The sequence below is a fragment of the Ranitomeya imitator genome, chromosome 3 (assembly GCF_032444005.1).
Source record: "Ranitomeya imitator isolate aRanImi1 chromosome 3, aRanImi1.pri, whole genome shotgun sequence".
NCBI classification, from domain to species: domain Eukaryota; kingdom Metazoa; phylum Chordata; class Amphibia; order Anura; family Dendrobatidae; genus Ranitomeya; species Ranitomeya imitator.
Window position 1 is genome coordinate 836,062,277 of NC_091284.1, and position 23,489 is coordinate 836,085,765.

General features: G+C 47.5%; 1 protein-coding gene across 1 annotated transcript in view; it reads right to left on the reverse strand.

Moving 5' to 3' along the window:
* The window catches only part of LOC138671839 (zinc finger protein 84-like), a 105,814-nt gene that overhangs the window by 66,257 nt on the left and 16,068 nt on the right, over window positions 1-23,489 (reverse strand). Inside the window, exons 8-9 of the mRNA XM_069759970.1 lie at window positions 21,715-21,796; window positions 10,208-10,967 (exon numbers count right to left, since the gene is read on the reverse strand). Of these exons, the coding sequence (XP_069616071.1) occupies window positions 10,208-10,967; window positions 21,715-21,796 (842 nt within the window). The remainder of the gene's footprint in view (window positions 1-10,207; window positions 10,968-21,714; window positions 21,797-23,489) is intronic.

The window sequence follows — 23,489 nt, forward strand, 5'->3', positions numbered from 1 at the left end:
AATAAACCTGATCGTTGTCCAGCAGAGAAACTGTTCGTCCCTGATAGGTGGACTAATAAACTTATCTCTGAACTTCATTGTTCGGTGCTGGCCGGTCATCCAGGAATCTTTGGTACCAGAGAGTTAGTGGCTAGATCCTTCTGGTGGCCATCTCTGTCACGGGATGTACGTACTTTTGTGCAGTCCTGTGGGATTTGTGCTAGGGCTAAGCCCTCCTGTTCTCGTGCCAGTGGGTTGTTTTTGCCCTTGCCGGTCCCAAAGAGGCCTTGGACACATATTTCGATGGATTTCATTTCTGACCTTCCCGTTTCTCAAAAGATGTCAGTCATTTGGGTGGTCTGTGATCGCTTTTCTAAAATGGTCCATCTGGTGCCCTTGGCTAAATTGCCTTCCTCCTCTGATTTGGTACCTTTGTTCTTTCAGCATGTGGTTCGGTTGCATGGCATTCCTGAGAATATTGTTTCTGACAGAGGTTCCCAGTTTGTTTCAAGGTTCTGGCGAGCCTTTTGTGGTAGGATGGGCATTGACCTATCCTTTTCCTCGGCTTTCCATCCTCAGACTAATGGCCAGACCGAACGAACCAATCAGACCTTGGAAACATATCTGAGATGTTTTGTTTCTGCAGACCAGGATGATTGGGTGTCCTTTTTGCCGTTGGCTGAGTTCGCCCTTAATAATCGGGCCAGCTCGGCTACCTTGGTTTCTCCATTTTTCTGCAATTCTGGGTTCCATCCTCGTTTCTCTTCAGGACAGGTTGAGTCTTCGGATTGTCCTGGTGTGGATTCTGTGGTGGACAGATTGCAGCAGATCTGGACTCAGGTAGTGGACAATTTGACCTTGTCCCAGGAGAAGGCTCAACTTTTCGCTAATCGCAGACGCCGTGTGGGTCCCCGACTTCGTGTTGGGGATCTGGTTTGGTTATCTTCTCGTCATATTCCTATGAAGGTTTCCTCTCCTAAATTTAAACCTCGTTTTATTGGTCCGTATAGGATTTCTGAGGTTCTCAATCCTGTGTCTTTTCGTCTGACCCTCCCAGACTCCTTTTCCATACATAATGTATTCCATAGGTCATTGTTGCGGAGATACGTGGCACCTATGGTTCCATCTGTTGAGCCTCCTGCCCCGGTTTTGGTGGAGGGGGAATTGGAGTATATTGTGGAGAAGATTTTGGATTCTCGTGTTTCTAGACGGAAACTCCAGTATCTGGTTAAATGGAAGGGTTATGCTCAGGAAGATAATTCCTGGGTTTTTGCCTCTGATGTTCATGCTCCCGATCTTGTTCGTGCCTTTCATGCGGCTCATCCTGGTAGGCCTGGGGGCTCTGGTGAGGGTTCGGTGACCCCTCCTCAAGGGGGGGTACTGTTGTGAATTCTGTGGCTGAATTCACTCCTGTGGTCACAAGTGGTACTGCAGCTTCTGAGCTTCCTTCCTCAGGTGTTCTGGTGAGCTCATTAGCTGCTTCGTTACTTAACTCCACCTGATGCTGCTATCCTTGCTCCTAGTCAATGTTCCAGTGTTGGATCTGAGCTTCTCCTGATTGTTCCTGTGACCTGCTGCTCTGTATAGCTAAGTGCTTTTTTGCTATTTTGTTGCCTTTTTTCTGTCCAGCTTGTCTTTTGTTTTGCTGGAAGCTCTGAGACGCAAAGGGTGTACCGCCGTGCCGTTAGTCCGGCACGGTGGGTCTTTTTTGCCCCCTTTGTGTGGGTTTTGCTTTAGGGTTTTTTGTAGACTGCAAAGTTCGCTTTACTGTCCTCGCTCTGTCTAAGAATATCGGGCCCCACTTTGCTGAATCTATTTCATCCCTACGTTTTGTCTTTTCATCTTACTCACAGTCATTATATGTGGGGGGCTGCCTTTTCCTTTGGGGTATTTCTCTGGGGGCAAGTCAGGCCTATTTTTCTATCTTCAGGCTAGCTAGTTTCTTAGGCTGTGCCGAGTTGCATAGGTAGTGGTTAGGCGCAATCCACAGCCACTTTTAGTTGTGTTTAGGATAGGATCAGGTGTGCAGTCTACAGAGTTTCCACGTCTCAGAGCTCGTTCTTTTGTTTTTGGGTATTTGTCAGATCACTGTGTGCGCTCTGATCGCTAGGCACACTGTGTCTCTGGATTGCCTTCATTACACCTTTCATTAGCAGACATAACATAGCGCGTGCCGAACATGGCACGCGCTAGTGCTGCGCGTTCCCATTGCCGTGAATGGGCGCGCTAACGGACGCGTTGCACGGCGTTAATTTCGCCGTGCAACGCTGTCCGTTAGCGCTTTCCCATTAACGCAATGGGAACCAAGCCTAAGGCATCATGCCCGGAAGAATGGTAGTTCCGTAATCGCTATACAAGATTGCATCCTGGAGCTACGGGGATATGAATGTCCCTCTGAGAAAGTAGGAGTGCATTTCATAGCTCCGCCCACTCAGTGATGTCATGACCAAGGGGTATAAGACCCTGAGAGCGCAGTTTTCACTAGCATTTGACCATGAAGCTAGCTAAGAGACACTCTGTAATGCATCTTGATGTATCTCTCCTCCCCCGAGCCACATGGTCTGCCAGGAGCTGAAATGATATAAGGAACTGTAAGTTTTTTTTTCTTCTGTTAATCCCTTTTTATTTGTAATCATCTGTATATACCTAATCGTCTCATTTTATAATATCTTTTTACCCTTCTTTAAACACTGCCTACCTGTTTTGGAGTAAAATATAAAATTACTAGCTTTGTCTCTCCTTGCTCTATAACGAACTGTCACGTCCTCTGAGGTGAATTACGCTACTAATCTGGGTGGGCTCCGGACCCGTTATTAATTAAGAAAGCGAAGCAGGTAGCAGCGGATTTGTCCTGTGCATTTGGGAATCTTTGTAGACTGGCGGTCTTGATAATTAGTGTTCCTGCCTGAGTGGGAGTAGTTATATCGCCCTCGCTGCAGCGCGCCTAATAGCCAGAACATAGCAGGCAGCCTTTCTGGTGACTAAATGTCCTAGGTGCAGTACCCGGTCTGACCTGAGGGAAGGGGGGGGGGGGCGCCAGAGAGCTGCAAGTTCCAAACCGGAACTGGGAAGTGGGATATAGATAAATCCCCTTCAGAAAGAACCAGGGGCAAACAATCCCGGTTCATGACAAATTGGTGAGTGGAGGGATGATAAAGGTATCCTCCCCGTGAACCGTGACACAGACTAACAAGGTTATATGAACAGGGGTAACAAAAAATACCAAACATATAAATATTATATACTCACACAAACAACAGATGAATGTATTGGGGAGTTGAAGATGGGGTTAAAGTCAGAGAATGCAAATTATCACACACTCAAAGCCTAGCGACAGTCACATATAAATTCACCAAACGTCGTCTCCAATAACAACCACCAACAACCTCCAGCCATGTAGCATAAGCTGACTCTGACAATGAGTGCTAGTCAGGACACAGAATATATAGGATATGGGAGTGGCTAACAGAATTCAAAGCAAAAAAGACCAGACACATGATTCATGTTGTATTTTCAGGCACCGTGTGGCACCCTGCTACAAATTGACATGCAGAACCAGAAACACATGGGCTACTTGCACATTGAACAAGTCTGTAAGATCATGTTCACACACCACCAAGAAACTTGAAGACACAAAAGAGCACAGTGAGGTCAAAAATACTCTGTTGTAAAAAAAATCATCACAGTAATAAGCGAGTGCTAGTCAAAAGATGGAAAAAAAACAAACGGTATTTAGTTGATACGTTTTTTTGCAAAAAAATGTATACTAAGCTGCTCCACCAATCGTCAAGGTATACCCATATAGAGCAGTCCTAACTAATGTATATAATCCCTATGCCGCGGCGTGAAGACCAGAAGAGGACGTCATGGAACAAACATGGGAGGCGCTTTTCCAGACCTCAGACACCCATCGGAGCAGGACCACCCCTGGGTGAGTATAATATAACCTCTTTTTCTCCTGTTTCAGGTTACATCGGGGGCTTATCTACAGCATTACAAAATGCATTACAGAATGTTGTAGATAAGCCCCTGATGACGGTGAGCTTACCTCACCATCGATTTTGGGGGTGACAGGTTCCCTTTAATGCAGGAAAGCTTCCAGATCTCAATTGAGCAGATTAACCCGTGCACTGCTAAAAGAAACACCATTCTAAGTACTGCCGCCCAGGCAAAAATCTGCCGCATCTCGTGTGTAGTGACCGTGCTGACCTGTCGTCTTGCTCTATAGCGACAGATTTCCTTCAGCTGCATCTGCAGCACTTCTGTTCTCTTTTCCTCCTAGAGGAATCCTTTATCTGTAACTGTTCTATGCTGGGCCCCCTTCTTCAACATTACAGGGCACAGCAGCGTCTGGCTGGGCAGCCCAAGTGAGCAGCACGGGCACTCAGGCCCTGACTCCAACTAAGGCTACGTTCACATTTGCGTTGTGCGCTGCTGCGTCGGCGACGCAACGCACAACGCAAACAAGAACGCATGCAAAACGCATAGTTTTGCGACGCATGCGTCCTTTTTTTGCCGGATTTTGGACGCAAAAAAAATGCATCTTGCTGCCTAACGCTTGCGGCAAAAAAGACGCATGCATTGCAAAACGATGTTCATGCACCCCCATGTTAAATATAGGGGAGCATGACGCATGCGTCGCCGCGGTGGCGCCCGACGCACAACCGCAAGACGCTAATGTGATCGCAGTGGCGTAGGAAAGGGGGTGCGGGGGGGGGGGGGGGCGGGCCGCCCCGGGCGGCACAATGCGGGGGGCGGCCGGCGCTGCAGGAGGTGGAAGAAAAAAAAAAAGACGCGGGCACTTTAAATCTTCGGGCGGCGCCGTCCGCCGCCAAGACCAGGCTCCCCCCACCCCCGCTCTAATACTCACCTCTCCTGGTTCCTGCGGCAGCTGCAGCGTCTTCAGCGCTCTCTGACTCTGCGACGTCTCAGGGCAGGGGGCGCGATGATGTCATCACTGTGCGCGCCGCTCTGCCTCTCTGTCCTGAGCGCTGCAGAGCCGGAGAGATGCTGACTAGCTGCACCGGACCTGCGCTAGGAACGGGAGAGATGAGGATTTTTTTTTTTCTTTATGTCTGACTCTGGGGGCAATGCTGGAGACACTGGGGCAATACTGGAGACCATGGGGCAGATTGCTGGACACACTGGGGCAATACTGAAGACCATGGGGCAGAATGCTGGACACACTGGGGCAATACTGAAGACCATGGGGCAGAATGCTGGACACACTGGGGCAATACAGGAGACCATGGGGCAGATTGCTGGACACACTGGGGCAATGCTGGAGACCCTGGGGCAGATTTCTGGACACATTGAGGCAATGCTGGAGACCCTGGGGCAGACTTCTGGACACACTGGGGCAGATTTCTGGACATACTGGGGCAATGCTGGAGACCCTGGGGCAGATTTCTGTACACTGGGGCAGATTGCTGGACACGCTGGGGCAATGCTGTGCACGCTGGGGCAGATTGCTGTGCACGCTGGGGCAGATTGCTGTGCACGCTGGGGCAGATTGCTGTGCACGCTGGGGTAGATTGCTGTGCACTCTGGAGCAGATTGCTGTGCACTCTTGGGCAGATTGCTGTGCACACTGGGGCAGATTGCTGTGCACACTGGGGGCAATGCTGGACACACTGGGGGCAATGCTGGAGACCCTGGGGCAGATTTCTGGACACACTGGGGCAATGCTGGACACTGGGGCAGATTGCTGGACACTGGGGCAGATTGCTGGACACACTGGGGGCAATGCTGGACACACTGGGGCAATACTGGAGACCCTGGGGCAGATTTCTGGACACACTGGGGCAGATTTCTGGATATACTGGGGCAATGCTGGAGACCCTGGGGCAGATTTCTGGACACTGGGGCAATACTGGACACTGGGGCAGATTGCTGGACACGCTGGGGCAATGCTGGACACTGTGGCAGATTGCTGTGCACAGTGGCAGATTGCTGTGCACACTGGGGCAGATTGCTGTGCACACTGGGGCAGATTGCTGTGCACACTGGGGCAATGCTGGAGACCCTGTGGCAGATTTCTGGACACACTGGGGCAATGCTGGACACTGGGGCAGATTGCTGGACACACTGGGGGTAATATGCTGGACACACTGGGGCAATGCTGGACAACATGGGGGTAATATGCTGGACACACTGGGGGCAGGACTTGAGGCATGGGCAGAATGTAGATACGGGGCATGATTGGAGACACGGGGCAGGATTGGATCATGGGGCAGGATTGGATCATGGGGCAGGACGGATACGATGGAGGCTGGTGGGGCAGGATGAGGAGATCATATGGGGTAGAATGGATACTCATGAGGGCAGGATGCGAGAACATATGGCTGGAGCCAGGAATGAGATAAACGGGGCCAGGGTGGGGAATATTATTACCATAGGGGCTAATTAAGGGATATTATTACTGCAGTGATGTATTTATTTTATTTTCTGAGGACACTGTTTTAAATGAGGGGGCGGTCCTGTTACTGTGCAGAGTGACACTATGTCACCTTTTTTTCTTCATGTGGTGTAATGTAGAAGTTGTGAAAAATTAAGTAATGTGTTCTGCAAGCGGAGCTCGAGATAACTGTGTTATTTCCTGCAGAAACGAGTCCTGGCTGGAAGGAATGATGGCGGTCTGTGCTGGATGAAAGGTGAAGGACTTCACCTAGAGACGTCACTGGTGAGTCAGTGTTACCTATACACTGACACTATACACTGTATACTATATACAGCGGTCCTGTGTACAATGTCACCAGTGATCACTGTATTATCTATACATTATATACAGAGTTCCTGTGTATAATGTCACCAGTGATCTCTGTATTACCTCTACACAGACACTGCATACTAAGTACAGATCTCCTGTGAATAGTGGCACTTATGGTGATAGTATTGTGTTTTGTTTTGTTTTATTACTGATCAGTATTGTAGTATTCAGTCACTATGTGGTGGTAATATGTGGTCTGGAAATGGTGCGGTGGTATTTGTCCCTTGTATGTAGTATTATTTGGTCACTATGTGGCCTGGTCATGGTGTGGTGGTATTAAGTCACAGGTTTGGCATGTGGGGGTGACACCATTAGGCCCAGTTTAAGTTCTACAAAACAGGAAAACCATTTTTGGTAATCTTTGTGTGTATTGAGCCGGGGGAGGGGGGGGGGGGGGGGGGCGCCAAACTCGGGAACAGCCCCGGGCGGCAAAAGCTCTAGCTACGCCTCTGTGTGATCGTAGCCTAAAAGCAGGAAGCTGCACTATACTTATGCACTGTGCCTCTCCTACTCTAACTTCATGCTGCAGTGCCCCCCTCTAATGGCCAACTATGGACACTACGTCCCATTATACTAGGCCCGGGAACAAACTTTCACTAAATGTGCAAAACATGTAAAAGCATGCAAACATCAAGAGCAATACACATGCAGTGTGTAGCAATACTCTTGTACACGGTGACAATACACTTTATGTGTAGCAGTGCCACTGTGCACGAACACATCAGTAACACATTATTTACACTCCTAAAGGGGTTAGGGAGAAGGAACAACATGTATTTACATCCCTACACTTTCTCCCTCAGTCAGTGTCTTGCTGCTGATCTGCGAGGTCCTGTCCTGTCTCAGCCACCCAGTGGGGCTTTGTACCCTGGTGTGAATCCTTGTCTCTGTGCCTTTTCCCCGTTCCTGTCTGTACTCTCTGTTCCTATTGTTTCCTTGTGTTTTTGCCTTTCCCACTCAGCTGGGCTTACCTTTGTGTCCATTCCTTCCTGCTCCGCTCGCCGCAGCCTGTAGCTCTGCTCTGCTCGCAGCAAAACCTGCGGCTCTGCTCTGTTCAGCTGCGCACTTTCCGGCTCTGCTCTGCCTGCCGCAACCTGTGGCTCTGCGTCTCTCTGCTCTGCTCGCCGCAAAACCTATGGTTCTGCTGTGCAATTGCGGCTCTGCTCTGCCCGCTGCAACCTGTGCCTCTGCGTCTCTCTGTTCTGCTTGCCGCAAACCTGCTGCTCTGCTGTTTTGCTCTGCTGTGCACTTTGCAGCTCTGCTCTGCCTGCCGCAACCTGTGGCTCTGCGCCTTTCGGCTCTTAGTTCCGCCTCCTGCGGTTCTGCTTTGCATCCGCTCCTTCCAGTCCTGCTCTACTTCCGTTCTGCAGGTTCCTATCTGTTCCCATATACCCTCCTGTCTGAACAGGTCCATACCTGTTTCCATAAACCTACTTGTATTCCGGTCCCTACCTAGTCGGTACCTGTCCTGCCAGAGTTCCAGCTGTGTCCGCCTGTCCTGCCAGAGTACCAGCTGTGTCCGCCTGTCCTGCCAGAGTGCCAGCCGTGCCCGCCCGCCAGTGTTCTGTCCCCCAGTGGGATCAGCAGCCACAGTCAGACACTGCCCTGGAGTGGTACCTGGCAGCTACCTGCCGCACAAGCCTGACTCCGCCATCAGAGGCTCCAGTGAACACCATAGTAGCTGCTTAGTCATGCCCCTTCCAGGGTAGTCTGGTTTGTGGCACAGTGGGACCATACCCCCAAACTCACGCTAACCAGTCAGGGCGCGAGCGTTACAGAGAATCTATGGAGTATTGTCAAGAGGAAGATGAGAGACACCAAACCCCACAATACAGACGAGCTGAAGGCTGCTATCAAAGCAACCTGGGCTTCCATAACCCCTCAGCAGTGCCACAGGCTGATCGCCTCCATGCCACGCTGCATTGATGCAGCAATTTTATGCCAAAGGAGCCCCGACCAAGTATTGAGTGCATTTACTGAACATACATTTCAGTAGGACAACATTTCCGATTTTAAAATAATTTTTTACAAGCTGGTGTTATAAAGTATTCTAATTTTCTGAGATCATGACTTTTGGGTTTTCATTGGCTGTAAGCCATAATCATCAACATTAACAGAAATAAACACTTGAAATACATGACGCTATCTAATATATGAGTTTCAAGGAGGATCACAAGGAAATGGACAACGTGGGACTTAAATACGAGGGTCTGAGCAAAGGGGGCGGAATACTTATGACCATGTGATATTTCAATTTTTCTTTTTTAATAAATTTGCAAAGATTTCTACATTTTTGTTTTTTTTCAGTCAAGATGAGGTGCAGAGTGAACATTAATGAGAAAAAAAATGAACTTTTTTGAATTTACCAAATAGCTGCAATGAAACAAAGAGTGAAAATGTAAAGGGGTCTGAATACTTTCCGTACCCAGTGTATCTCTAAAAACACAATCTCAAAATCAAAGTGTCATATGTCATATTAAATATAGAGCTTTGTCTGGAAGGGGAAAAAGGCTTTGGCGGTAAGGGGTTGGTTTAATGTTTATTTCATAAATCAATAGTCCACGTAAAAATAAACAACTTTATAAATATTTTATTCGAGAAATTCGCTTCTTTCTCCTTCAGGACTGAGCAATCATTCTTAATTCGTGGTTTAAAAAAAAATCTGTATTCAGTAAAGACAGATCTTCACGTTACCGAGATAGAAGATGATAGTTGGTGCTCAAAGGTTTTGTGGAGCAAGGAGGAGCGAGATTCTGCTGCAAGTTAAAACTGATCTCAAATTTTACAAAAATGTGTATTTTCCAGAGTACGAATTATTTTATTTTTGCAATTCGCTTCACTTGAAATCAGCAAATGGCTGCTGTTTTGTTGACTCATGGAGGACCGATAAATGGTCAAAAGAAAATATTAATTTCACCATTCATTTCTCCTGCCATCTGGTCCTCTGCGCTTTTACTTTTCCCTTTCCTCCATCTCCCGTAATTTTTTCAGTGTCTTCACTTTTGCTGGTGGTTTTTAGCTCAATTAAGCCTCGAATGTCACTGCGCTACGTGGCATCACATGTAGTACGACACGCTTTGTCCGAGTGATGACAAATACTGCAGTTATGGCAAAGGCTTAGTCCAGCTGGAATCCATCTGCTGGAGTGAAAGGGTCAATTGGGAAAAAGAAAAGAGGCATGGATGACCGGGCAGCGAAAAATAAAGATCAGTCAATTCGCAGAGAATAAGTTTTCATTGTAAAATCTGTGCAACTTGTCAGATTCGAATCTTGATAATAAAGTCATCTCTAGTGTGAATCCAATCCTACTCTGATGTCTAGCAAGACTGGCTTTCTGGGTCAAACATTTTCTACATTCTTCACCCCTGTGTGAGCTTTCTGATGTCTGGCAAAACCTTTATAATGAAAACATTTCGTACATTATGAACAGGAAAATGGCTTCTGCCCTTCGTAAACTCTTAGACGTACCACAGGGGCTGATTTATCACTAAAATAGTTCCTACATTCGGAGCTAAAGGCCTCTGCCCTGTGGGAGTTCCCAGATTTCCAAGAAGACCCGAGTTTTGTTTAAAATCTATACAATGTTCAAGACGAGAATATGGCTTCACCCCCGTGTGATGTCTTTGATGTTGAGTAAGAGAATATCTCTGGGAAAAACTTTTTTCACATTGCGAGCATGAAAAAGGTTTCTCTCCTGTGTGCGTTCTTACATGATCAACCAAATAGGTTTTACGGCGGAAACATTTTCCACATTCTGTGCATACAAACGGCTTCTCCCCTGTGTGCGTTCTTACATGATCGTCTAATTGTGATTTACGAGTAAACCGCTTCCCACATTCCGAGCATGAAAATGGCTTCTCTCCTGTGTGAACTCTCTGATGTATAGCAAGAAGTGATTGATAGAGAAAACGTTTCCCACATTCTGAGCATGGAAACGGCTTCTCTCTTGTGTGAATTTTCTGATGCTCAGCGAGAAGTGTTGGATGGGGAAAACGTCTCCGACATTCCGAACATGGGAATGACTTCACGTCTTTGTTAATGCTCTTGTTCGAGGAAAGGTTTGACTTTTTCTTTAAATGTTTTCCACATTTAGAACTTGTAGAAGTTTTATCCACTTTAGGTTCAGTTCTTTTTTCATCAATTGGAGGTTCATTATCCTCAACTTTAACGTGCAGAGGTAAAAGGAGATTATCATGGTAATTTCCCTTAGTGTCTTCACCTGAAAAAAGAAAAAACAATCCACAAATTATTTGTTGGTTTATTAATTATATACGTAACATCCAGACGGTGAGGAAAGCATGTATGAGCAGTCAATAAATCAAGATGAGTTTCCTTATTCCTAGTTATACAAGAAATATAAAAAAAAGTCATGTGCAAACAATATAATATACATAAAGCAATGTAATCTCTTTTCTTATCTTTATTTTTTCTTGTATAGCGCTAACATATTCCGCAGCGCTTTACAGGTTGCACACATTATCATCACTGTCCCCGTTGGGGCTCACAATCTAAATTCCCTATCAGTATGTCTTTGGAATGTGGGAGGAAACTGGAGTACCCAGAGGAAACCGACGCAAACACGGAGAGAACATACAAACTCTTTGCAGATGTTGTCTTTGAGGCTTGAACCCTGGACTCCAGCGCTGCAAGGCTGCTGTGCTATCCACTGCGCCACCGTGCTGCCCGTACAAAAATAATCTGCTAACTGGAAGGATCAGACAGCTGTTTAACTCGGATGAGGATTGCAACGCAATTCTTGGACTGAACGGCGGCTCTGCTGACCCAAGAGTGACAGCATGTATTTCCATGTAGCTATCTCAGTTGGGAGAGCCATCGGCCAGTCCGAGGATTACAATGCAGTCCACATCCGAGTTCTGACTTCCCAAAGAGTAGTAGGAGCTCCAGCCAGAATCTTCGATGTAATTTCCCTTATGAGCGGCATGGACTTGGGTCACCTTCCTGAGAAAACAAACTGCATTCTCTTTTTATGTACCTAGACTTATGTGGTACATTATCCAACGCCCATTATACATCCAGATACACAACCGAGTTTTATCTCGGTCCATCCCGGGACATGCCTCCTTACAAAAGAGAGATCAGCAACTTTTGACAATCCAGCCATTGTGAAAAGATGACTTCCCGAATTTCAAGACAGCTACAAGCTGTCCAGGCGAGCTGAGAGTTGTAGTTTGACAGCAGGAGGAGTACAAAAGGTTGCTGATCCCCGTCCAACAAGCTAATCAGAATTAGTTTTGATCACTATTAAGCCCAAACGGACGCTTGGTTAGGTTATCATCAGAGACTATTGGGAACATCTTGCACATTTCCTCAATGATGGAGGATCTATGACTATATCCAAGTCCTCAGTTCCTGTAATCTCCTCAGACTACTGAGAACTCTCCCAATGCCAACTGGTTAACTCACTCCTTGCCTTATGCACCTTGGCCTATTATTGAAGTCTGTTTGCATTACCGACGCCTGCCATCTTCCTCCATCTGTCCTGGTTATGCGGCTCCAGTGTGTCCTGTATTACCTGTTTTGTCTGCCATTCAGCACAGCCAGTTATCCATGTCCTCATTTTTCACGTATCTTTAACAGAACGCTCACACCATGTATTCCAAATAAACATTGGATGTGGAGGATTTGTCTGCACTGGTTTTGCAACTGGACGTCATCCAACAGGAACTTGTCCAGGCGTGCAGGATCTCTCAGCATGTGTGGATGCATTGCCTCTAAAAGTCCTGCAGTTTCACCACCAGCTCCTCAACACCTGCCAAAGGCTCATACTCACCTGAGACACTCTGCTTTGGAAACATCTCAGCTTTGCCTAGTCCAGAACTTTTTAAGGCAGTTCCTTGGGCCTGTTGGTTTTCTTGTGAACCAATGAATCACGTACTTTAAGTTGTGTCCTCAGCAATTTTTTCTCTGCTATCCTTCCTGCCTGCTTTATTCCATACTGCTGCCAAGACAACTAACATTATGTCATCCAGTGCTGAACCCCATCTGCTGAATTGGCCTATATCTAACAATGATCCTCTCTTGGCTTCTTTCTTCACCAGTCTATCAAGTCCTGTCAGAGGTGAGCTTCCGGGTAGAGATTTGCCTTTCTTACTTGCTGATTCAATTTCCCTTCCTACTCTTGCAGACTTACGCTTTAGAAAACAGTCTATGGAAAAAAACTCTGCATTCACGTGTTTGTCTTCCAAGAGCATCTTCAAACACTTCTCCCAGTACAACTGTACTGGACCCTACACAAATTGATCAGAAGAGATGGTCAGTGGCCGAACGATCCTGTCGATCTACAGAAGGACTTTTTATAATGTGGTGAACAGGATCACTCTCGCACTGACTGTTTCAAATTGAAAGCCAAACAGGAAAACTTCACCTATAGGCGAGGAGGGAGCAATTGCCCTGGGATTAACGCTGTCCTCCACTAAAGATAAATTACTTGTGATTACTTGTGAATGAGAGAGTCCTCTCTCTACTTCGCTATCACAAACCCCAGCACTCTCTAACCAAATAATCATCTCCATCTCCCTCTTACCTCCCCACCTGTCCTCCTCTGCTGACCTGCTCCTCAACCTCAAATCTGTCCTAAAAACACATAAAATAAGTCGCCCACTCTCTTTCTCCTACCTGCTCTCTCTCTCTGCTTCTCCTCACTGCTGGAGACTCCTACCACTCCCTATCCAACATGAACTTCCGCAATCTTTCCAACATAAAACCCGTGCCCCTGACGCCCACCCCCCTGCTCCCTCTCTCTGGAGCACTCTGGAACTCCCGCTCAATCTGCAATAAGCTTCATGTGATTCACGACCTTTTTCTCTCCCGCAATCTTGCCTTCCTTGGCCTCACAGAAACATGGCTAACACCCTCTGACACCGCCTCCCCTGCTGCGCTGTGTTACGGAGGCCTCCACTTCACCCACACCCCTCGACCCGGCAACAAACATGGTGGAGGAGTGGGTCTTCTCCTTTCTTCAAACTGCACCTTTAACCCAATCCCGCCTCTTCCCTCCCTTATCCTCCCCTCTTTTGAAGTCCATTCTGTCCGCATCTACTCTCCCTTCAACCTCCAAGTGGCCGTCATATACCGACCTCCGGGCCCGGCCACTGCCTTTATTGACCAATTCTCCACCTGGCTTCTTCACTTTCTCTCTGCTGACATTCCCACCATCATCATGGGTGACTTCAACATCCCCATTGATACCCTTCAGTCAACAGCCTCCAAACTTCTGTCCCTTACCTCATCCCTTGGACTTACTCAGTGGTCCTCCGCAGCCACCCACACGGATGGGCATACACTAGACCTGGTCTTCACCCGTCTCTGCTCTCTATCTAACTTCACCACCTCCCCTCTCCCTCTATCCGACCACCATCTGCTCACCTTCTCATCCCTGTCCTCCTCACCAGTCATCCATGTCCAGCAACATACGCACCCACGCAGAAACCTTGCACACCTAGACACCCACACACTCTCTGACTCCATCCTACCACTGGCATCGATATCCTCACTCCACGACACAGACACTGCCACTGCTTTCTACAATGCCACACTCGCATCAGCTATTGACACGGTTGCCCCTCTCGTCCATGGCAGAGTGCGACGTATCAATAGACAACCTTGGCACAATAACACCACCAAAAAGCTCCGGCAAGTGTCCAGGGTTGCGGAGCGGCGTTGGAAGAAAACACACCTGCAAGACGACTTCACTGCATTCAAACAAGAAACACTCGCTTTTAAATCTGCACTCACCTCTGCTAAACAGGCCTACTTCACAACCCTCGAATCTTCCTTATCCTACAACCTCAAACAGTTATTCAAAACCTTTAACTCCCTCCTCCGCCCCCCACTGCCCCCTCCAACCTCCCTCATCTCTGCTGAGGACTTTGCCACACACTTTAAAAATAAGATCGACCAGACAAGGCAAGTCTTCATTGTTCAACCACCACAACCCCTTTGTATACCAGACCAATGCCCAAACCCCATAACCTCCCTATCCAACATCACTGAAGGGGGGCTTAATTGTCTCCTCTCCAAATCGCACCTCACCACCTGTGCGCTCGACCCCATCCCATCCCACCTCCTCCCCAACCTCACCGCCACACTTATCCCATCCCTAACCCACCTCTTCAACCTATCACTAACTTCTGGCACCTTCCCCTCTGCGTTCAAACATGCCACAATCACGCCTATCCTTAAAAAGCCAACCCTCGATCCAACTCCTATGTCCAGCTATCGCCCAATATCGCTGCTCCTATTCGCTTCCAAACTCCTGGAGCAGCACGTCCATGCTGAACTCTCCTCCCACCTCTCATCTAACTTGTTGTTCGACAATCTACAATCTGGTTTCCACCCCATCACTCAACTGAGACTGCCCTGACCAAAATCACTAACGACCTACTTACCGCCAAAGCTACTGGACAATACTCTGTACTCCTCCTTCTAGACCTGTCCTCTGCTTTCGACACAGTTGACCACTGCCTCCTACTACAGATCCTCTCCTCCTCGCCCTATCCTGGATCGCCTCGTACCTTTCCAACCGCACATTCAGCGTCTCCCACTCCCATACTACCTCCTCATCCCACCCTCTCTCTGTTGGAGTCCCCCAAGGCTCTGTTCTAGGACCCCTACTCTTCTCAATATATACAGTTGGCTTGGGGCAACTCATAAAGTCCCATGGATTCCAGTACCACCTCTATGCTGATGACACTCAGATCTACCTCTCTGGCCCAAGCGTCACCACTCTGCTGTCCAGAATCCCAGAGTGTCTATCAGCCATATCCTCCTCCTCCTCTCGCTTCCTCAAACTCAATGTGGACAAATCTGAACTCATCATCTTTCCTCCATCCCACAAATCTTCCTTACCTGACCTATCTATCGCAGTCAATGACATCATGCTTTCCCCCGTACCCGAAGTCTGCTGCCTCGGAGTAACCTTCGACTCTGCCCTGTCCTTCAAACCACACATCCAAGCTCTTTCCACCTCCTGCCGCCTCCAGCTCAAAAATATTTCCAGGATCCGTCCTTTCCTCAACCCCTAATCTACTAAAATGCTTGTGCACGCTCTAATCATCTCCCGCCTTGACTACTGCAACATCCTTTTCTGTGGCCACCCTTGCACCTCTCCAGTCCATCCTTAACTCTGCTGCCCGACTAATTCATCTCTCCCCTCGCTACTCCTCCGCTTCCCCCCTCTGCAAATCTCTTCACTGGCTCCCATTCCCTCAGCGTATCCAGTTCAAATTACTAATACTGACCTACAAAGCCATCCATAACCTGTCTCCTCCATATATCTCTGAACTAATCTCCCGATATCTTCCCTCACGCAATCTCTGGTCTTCCCAAGACCTCCTTCTCTCCTCCACACTTATTCGCTCCTCATCCAATCGCCTCCAAGACTTCTCCCGAATATCCTCCATCCTCTGGAACTCTCTGCCCCAACACGTCCGACTATCAACCACAGTCGGATCCTTCAGACGGAACGTGAAAACTCATCTCTTCAGGAAAGCCTACAGCCTGCACTGACCCCGCTGCCACCTCATCACTATCGAAGCTACCGCCTCACCAACACCGGAGCTCCTGCAACCCTCAACCTACTGTCTCCTTCCCCATAATCCTGTAGAATATAAGCCCGCAAGGGCAGGGTCCTCGCCCCTCTGTATCAGTCCGTCATTATTAGTTTGTTTACTGTATGTGATATCTGTAACTTGTATGTAACCCCTTCTCATGTACAGCACCATGGAACCAATGGTGCTATATAAATAAATAATAATAATAATAATTATCTTGGTTTCCTTTGGTTCCTCTGTGTTCACGGGATAAATGGAAAAGAGGGTGGTACATCTAAAGAAGAATATAATGCTGTTTACAGGGAATGAAGGGAAAAAGTTGGAAGAGCTAAAGCCAGTAATAAAGTGAGGCTTTCAAGGGAGACCAAAATAAGGAAAAAAAGATTTTGGGGGTATGTCAAAAGCAAAAAAAAAAGTCAAAGAGGATATAGGATTTTTACTGGATGAAAATGGTGAAGTGGTGAAAAATGATGTTAAGAAGCCAAACTTTTAAATTCCTATTTTGCATCTGTGTTCTCTAAAAAGCAAATGCAACATAAACTGATCTTCACGGTGCCATCGAAGGAATAAAAAATTCCACACTATCCATAAGAGATGATAAGGGAACGCTTAACTAATTTACATCTAGTCCAGACGAATTATATCCTAGGGTACTGAAAGAGTTAGCAGAGGAAATTGCAGAACCACTAGCTGGAATCTTTGAAAATCCTGAAAACAGGAGAAGTCCCAGAAGATTGTAGAAGGGCAAATGTTGTCCCTATCTTCAAAAAGGAAAGAAGACGGAGCAAGGAAATTACAGGCCAGTGAGCCTTACTTCTATACCAGGAAGAATCTTTGAACAAATTATTAAACAGCATGTATATAAGTACTTGGATAAGAATACAGTAATTAACCAGAGCCAGCATGGGTTTATAGCAAACAAGTCATGCCAGACTAATCTAATTTCCTTCTATGATGGAATCACTGACTGGGTGGATGAGGGAAATGTAGTAGATATAGTAGCAAATTATTTGATAAAGTATCTCATACTATCCTTATTGAAAAAATGACCAAGTATGGGACTGGCAAGGCTACGGTTAGGTGGATTCATAACTGGCTCAGTGATAGTACTCAAAGAGTGGTAATAAATGGTTGCACATCCAATTGGAAAAGTGTTTCAAGTGGGACCACAAGGTTCTGTCCTGGCCCCAGTGATGTTCAGCATTTTTATAAATGATCTAGATAAGGGAACTGAAGGTAAACTAATCAAATTTGCAGACGATGCAAAGCTAGGAGGGATAGCTAAGGGTACCGTCACACTGAAACGACGCTGCAGCGATACGACAACGATGTCGATCGCTGCAGCGTCGCTGTGTGGTCGCTGGAGAGCTGTCACACAGACCGCTCTCCAGCGACCAACGATCCCGAAGTCCCCGGGTAACCAGGGTAAACATCGGGTTACTAAGCGCAGGGCCGCGCTTAGTAACCCGATGTTTACCCTGGTTACCAGCGTAAACGTAAAAAAACCAAACATTACATACTTACATTCCGGGTCTGTCCTCCGGCGCTGTGCTTTCCTCTGCACTGTCAGCGCCGGTCAGCCGGAAAGCAGAGCGGTGACATCACCGCTGTGCTTTCTGGCTGGCCGGCGCTGACACAGGATGCAGGAGGAGTGCAGAGAAGCAGAGCGCCGGGGACAGACAGCTGAAGGTAAGTATGTAATGTTTGTGTTTTTTTACGTTTACGCTGGTAACCAGGGTAAACATCGGGTTACTAAGCGTGGCCCTGCGCTTAGTAACCCGATGTTTACCCTGGTTACCAGTGAAGACATCGCTGAATCGGCGTCACAGACGCCGATTCAGCGATGTCAGCGGGAGATCCAGCGACGAAATAAAGTTTCAGACGATCTGCTACGACGTACGATTCTCAGCGGGGTCCCTGATCGCAGTAGCGTGTCAGACACAGCGAGATCGTAACGATATCGCTGGAACGTCACGGATCGTGCCGTCCTAACGATCAAAGTGCCACTGTGTGACGGTACCCTAACATTAGAGAAGACAGCGAAAGGAGTTAGAAGGATCTAGATAAGATTGAACAATGGGAAGTGACTAAATGAATGGTATTTGACAGGGAGAAATGCAAGATTCTACATCTGGGCAAGAAAAACAAAAATTACATTTACATAATGGGAGGAATAGAACTAAGCAACAGCACATGTGAAAAAGACTTGGGTATACTAATAGATCCCAGACCACACGAGTCAACAGTGTGATGCAGCAGCAAAAAAGGCAAACACCGTTCTAAGATGCATTAAGTGGAGCGTAGAGTGTAGATCACGTGAAGTATTTATCCCCCTCTACTCCTCCTCGGTCAGGCCTCATCTGGAATACTGGGTCCAGTTCTGGGCGCCACATTTTAAAAAAAGACTTTGAAAAACTGGAGTAAGTTCAGAGAAGAGCGACCAGGATGGTGAGCGGACTGTAAACTATGTCCTACGAGGAACAGTTAAAGGATCTGTGAATGTTTAGCTGGCAAAAAAGAAGGCTAAGAGGAGACTTAATAGCTGTCTACAAATATCTGAAGGGCTGTCACATTGTAGAAGGATCATCATTATTATCATTTGTATATGGAAACACGAGAAGCAATGGAATGAAACTGAAAGGGAAAAGATATAGATTAGATATTGGAAAACACTTTTTGACAGTGAGGGTGATCAATGAGTGGAACAGGGGGCCACGAGAGGTGGTGAGTTCTCCTTCAATGGAAATCTTCAAACAGAGGCTGGACAGACATCTGTCTGAGAGGGTTTAGCGACTCCTGCATTGAGCAGGCGGTTGGACACGACGACCCTTGAGGTCCCTTCCAACTCTAACATTCTATGATTCTATGACAAGCATTCATTGATTCCGCAGCAGAGAATTTCATGGATTCTCTATGGTGAAATGCGTAAAATTTCTTTAGTCTCCTTTGGGACGCATCTGAAGCTAATTCTTCGAAAACAGATAGCAATTCCTGGTGATTGTCTCCAATACTGGACAGAGAAGGTAACTCTTCACATTGGTGCACATTGAGGACATTTCTTTTTCAATCTTGCCACTTTCTGATGTTCTGATACTTTTAGGACTTGCAATGCTATGGATCCAGTCATTGACTGATCTGCCGACCAGCACACCCAGTGGGAATCATTTTGTTTTCACAATTGCCTGAAAAGTTTTATCCCAAATACCCACATGCTCTGAAACTCTATTCTGCATCCAGTGCCTCCTGCTTGCCTGCCTCCCTTCAGGATTTCGTTGATGTCTTCTCCAAGCAGAGACACTACCTCCTCATCGGCCCTATGACTGCACTATTCCCTTTCTTCCACATACGGAACATCCCAGAGGCAGAGTTTATCGTCTACCTCTCCTAGAAACTGAGGCAATGTCCGCCAACGATAAAGAGAACCAGCAAAAGGGATTCATCTGGAAATCTTCATCCCCAGCCGATGCAGGCTTCCTCGTTAAAAAGAAAGATGGGTTTCTAAGACCGTGCATGAACTATCGGGGTCTTAATAAAATCACTGAAAGACCATTAGCCTTTGCTCCTAGTCATGAGAATAAACTTTAAAGGTGCTGTTGTCTTGATCAAATTAGACCTGTTTGGAGCCTAAAACCCAATCCACGCCAAGATGGCGATGAATGGAAGACGGTGTTCAACATCTCGACGGTTACTCTGAATATCCACTTATGCCTTTCGGATTGTGCAATGCACCTGCTGCGTTCCAGCACTTTGTGGATGAGATCTTTCGTGATGTCATGTATCAGTACGTCTTGGTCTATCTGCAGGACATCCTTTTCTTCTTCAGAGACCTAGACTCTCATCGTCTTCATGTCCACTCTGTCCTGATGCGAGTCCAAAGACAAACATCTTTATGCCACGTTGGAAGAATGCCTCTGATAGACAAGAGTTGCCTTTCCATGGCTTCATCATCTCTTCTGGAGGTCTACGTATGGATTCCAGAAAAAGTTTCCCCCGTTTTGAATTTGCGACCACTCGATGGTCTCATGGCTTTCCAACGTTGAGATTGTCAACCTTAATTCTTATCATTTATTATATTCACCTACAATCATCACTTGGATCTTCCTTATATTAATAAAAAAACATCCCAAATGTAAGTTCTCCGCTTGACCTCTACTTTATCTCGTCACACTCTCCGAAAAAAGCTTTATAGCCTATGAAAAAAACTACAACCATCCACATCCCCTTTTCATACAGACCACCTGTAACCTGACCCAACACATACAAATTATATGAATGTGCCCTCAAAACTATAGTGAGACACTGAGCTGGATACTGAATTCATGAGGACTGTGCAGGAACATCCCATAGCCTGGTCCATGGACCAACACCCACAAGACTTATCCATCAACCCCAATACCCATAGAGACTGATCCATGGGCCCGAACATCCCTTTTAGATGGATTAATATAACCCAACACCACCTATACACTGGTTTATGGTCTCCAAAACCCCCATATATTCATGGAACCCAACAACCCTAAACACTGGAAACTGGACCCAGTACCTCTGAAGACTAATTCAAGAACCCCAACAGCTCTACAGATGGGTACATGAACCTCAATACTGTGCAGAGACATATACATGTGTCACGGGGAGCCTAGGTAGGCTAAAGCTAATAACCCGGGCCCCTGCGATATCCCTCAGACTAGGGAAACCCTGTCTGTCCCTCTCCCACAGATTACACTGATGGTGTGCTTGTCTGGGCCGCCAGGCCTGACCCTGACTCCTGTTTCAGTACTAATCTGAAACCTCCACCCTCCACCCAGTGATAATTCCTCACACCAACCCCTACAGAAAGCACAGACAGGGAAAACCAAAAAACGCACCACGCCGCAAACACACTCAGGAAAACACTACAATGTGCACAGGGCAAAACAAAACACAAATAGGAAGGAGAAATATGACAAAGGATCATACACCACCAGATATGATATTTCCACTCCAAGACCACCACTCCGAACCGAGATCACCAGGTACAAGACACAAGCTATAATCGGTGACGCCCAAAGTTCAGAAGAACTATTTAAAGGCCGTGGGCGCGCCCCAGCCTCTAATCCGAGTACCAGCTAGATTAACCCCGGACAACCTAGATAAAATCTAGCCGGCGCCACTGAGCGCTTAGTGGACGAATGCAGAATTACCGCTGTCTGTCGGACGCCCTAGTGTGAATAGCGTCCGACATGACAACATGAGAAGCAAGAAGCACAGATGAAAAATCAACTGATCCAACTCATTGGACGAGGAAATCAGAAAAGATCAGCCGGCTTCTCTACCATAGACGTCGCTTCTGTGGTAAAGCCAGTGGGACGAAGAAGAACGATCCCATAAATACATGGATCTATGCAAGGCTCTTACCATTCGTGGATTCTGATCCAGGTTCTTCAAGTCCATCCATCGTTCCACCAGGAGATTCCGGCACGGTCACAATATTAAAGGCCTAAGAGAAAAAATAAATTCTCATTTATTTCATATCCAGGATAAGTTCACAATTGATGGCCGGGTCTGCTGAAGACTTGTGTGCCTGTCATGAAAATGCTCCTATAAAAGCTAGCCGGTGACGAACATTCATAGGAGAAAGTGATTTTGCTATGCTATTGCCGTAAATAGCGCAAGCAATCGGACAATCACAGGATCTAGTAGCCGCCTACTATAAAAAACAAAAAAAAACTATGAAAATTAAAAAAAATGCGACAGAGGACGTCACAGCGAAGCAACAGAGGATGTCACAGAGGACGTCACAGGGAGACGACAGAGGACGTCACAGCGAGGCGACAGAGGACGTCACAGCGAGGCGACAGAGGACGTCACAGCGAGGCGACAGAGGACGTCACAGGGAGACGACAGGACGTCACAGCGAGGCGACAGAGGACGTCACAGCGAGGCGACAGAGGACGTCACAGCGAGGCGACAGAGGACGTCACTGCGAGGCGACAGAGGACGTCACTGCGAGGCGACAGAGGACGTCACAGCGAGGCGACAGAGGACGTCACAGCGAGGCGACAGAGGACGTCACAGCGAGGCGACAGAGGACGTCACAGCGAGGCGACAGAGGACGTCACAGCGAGGCGACAGAGGACGTCACAGCGAGGCGACAGAGGACGTCACAGCGAGGCGACAGAGGACGTCACAGGGAGACGACAGGACGTCACAGCGAGGCGACAGAGGACGTCACAGCGAGGCGACAGAGGACGTCACAGCAAGGCGACAGAGGACGTCACAGCGAGGCGACAGAGGACGTCACAGCGAGGCGACAGAGGACGTCACTGCGAGGCGACAGAGGACGTCACTGCGAGGCGACAGAGGACGTCACAGCGAGGCGACAGAGGACGTCACTGCGAGGCGACAGAGGACGTCACTGCGAGGCGACAGAGGACGTCACAGCGAAGCGACAGAGGACGTCACAGCGAAGCGACAGAGGACGTCACAGCGAAGCGACAGAGGACGTCACAGCGAGGCGACAGAAGATGTCACAGAGAGGCGACAGAAGACGTCACAGCGAGGCGACAGAGGACGTCACAGCGAAGCGACAGAGGACGTCACAGCGAAGCGACAGAGGACGTCACAGCAAGGCGACAGAAGATGTCACAGTGAGGCGACAGAAGACGTCACAGCGAGGCGACAGAGGACGTCACAGCGAAGCGACAGAGGACGTCACAGCGAAGCGACAGAGGACGTCACAGCGAAGCGACAGAGGACGTCACAGCGAGGCGACAGAGGATTTCACAGCATAACAATATATGACAGGACTTCTCAGAGAATAAAGAGGAAATCACAGCGACCATCACTGAGACTACAGAGAACATCACAGAGACTACAGAGAACATCACAGACTACAGAGGACATCACTGAGACTACAGAGGATGTTACACTGCCTTTTAGATTGAGGGGTTTTCGCACAGCCCTGTTTGAGGGTGGCCTCAATTACAAAGTCTCCTATTTATGTATTTTGAGTCGTATACAATTTTCTTACTGAAATTCTTTTAAGCTTCTCAGCGTCTTCCCCGACTTTAAACATTAAATTAAACTTGGACATTTCAGAATTGAGCACGAGTCCTGGAGCCTGAACACTACATATACGAAGGATTGATCCCTGCTGCGGATGTGCCGCGCGCCCTGCTCCTCTGTACAAT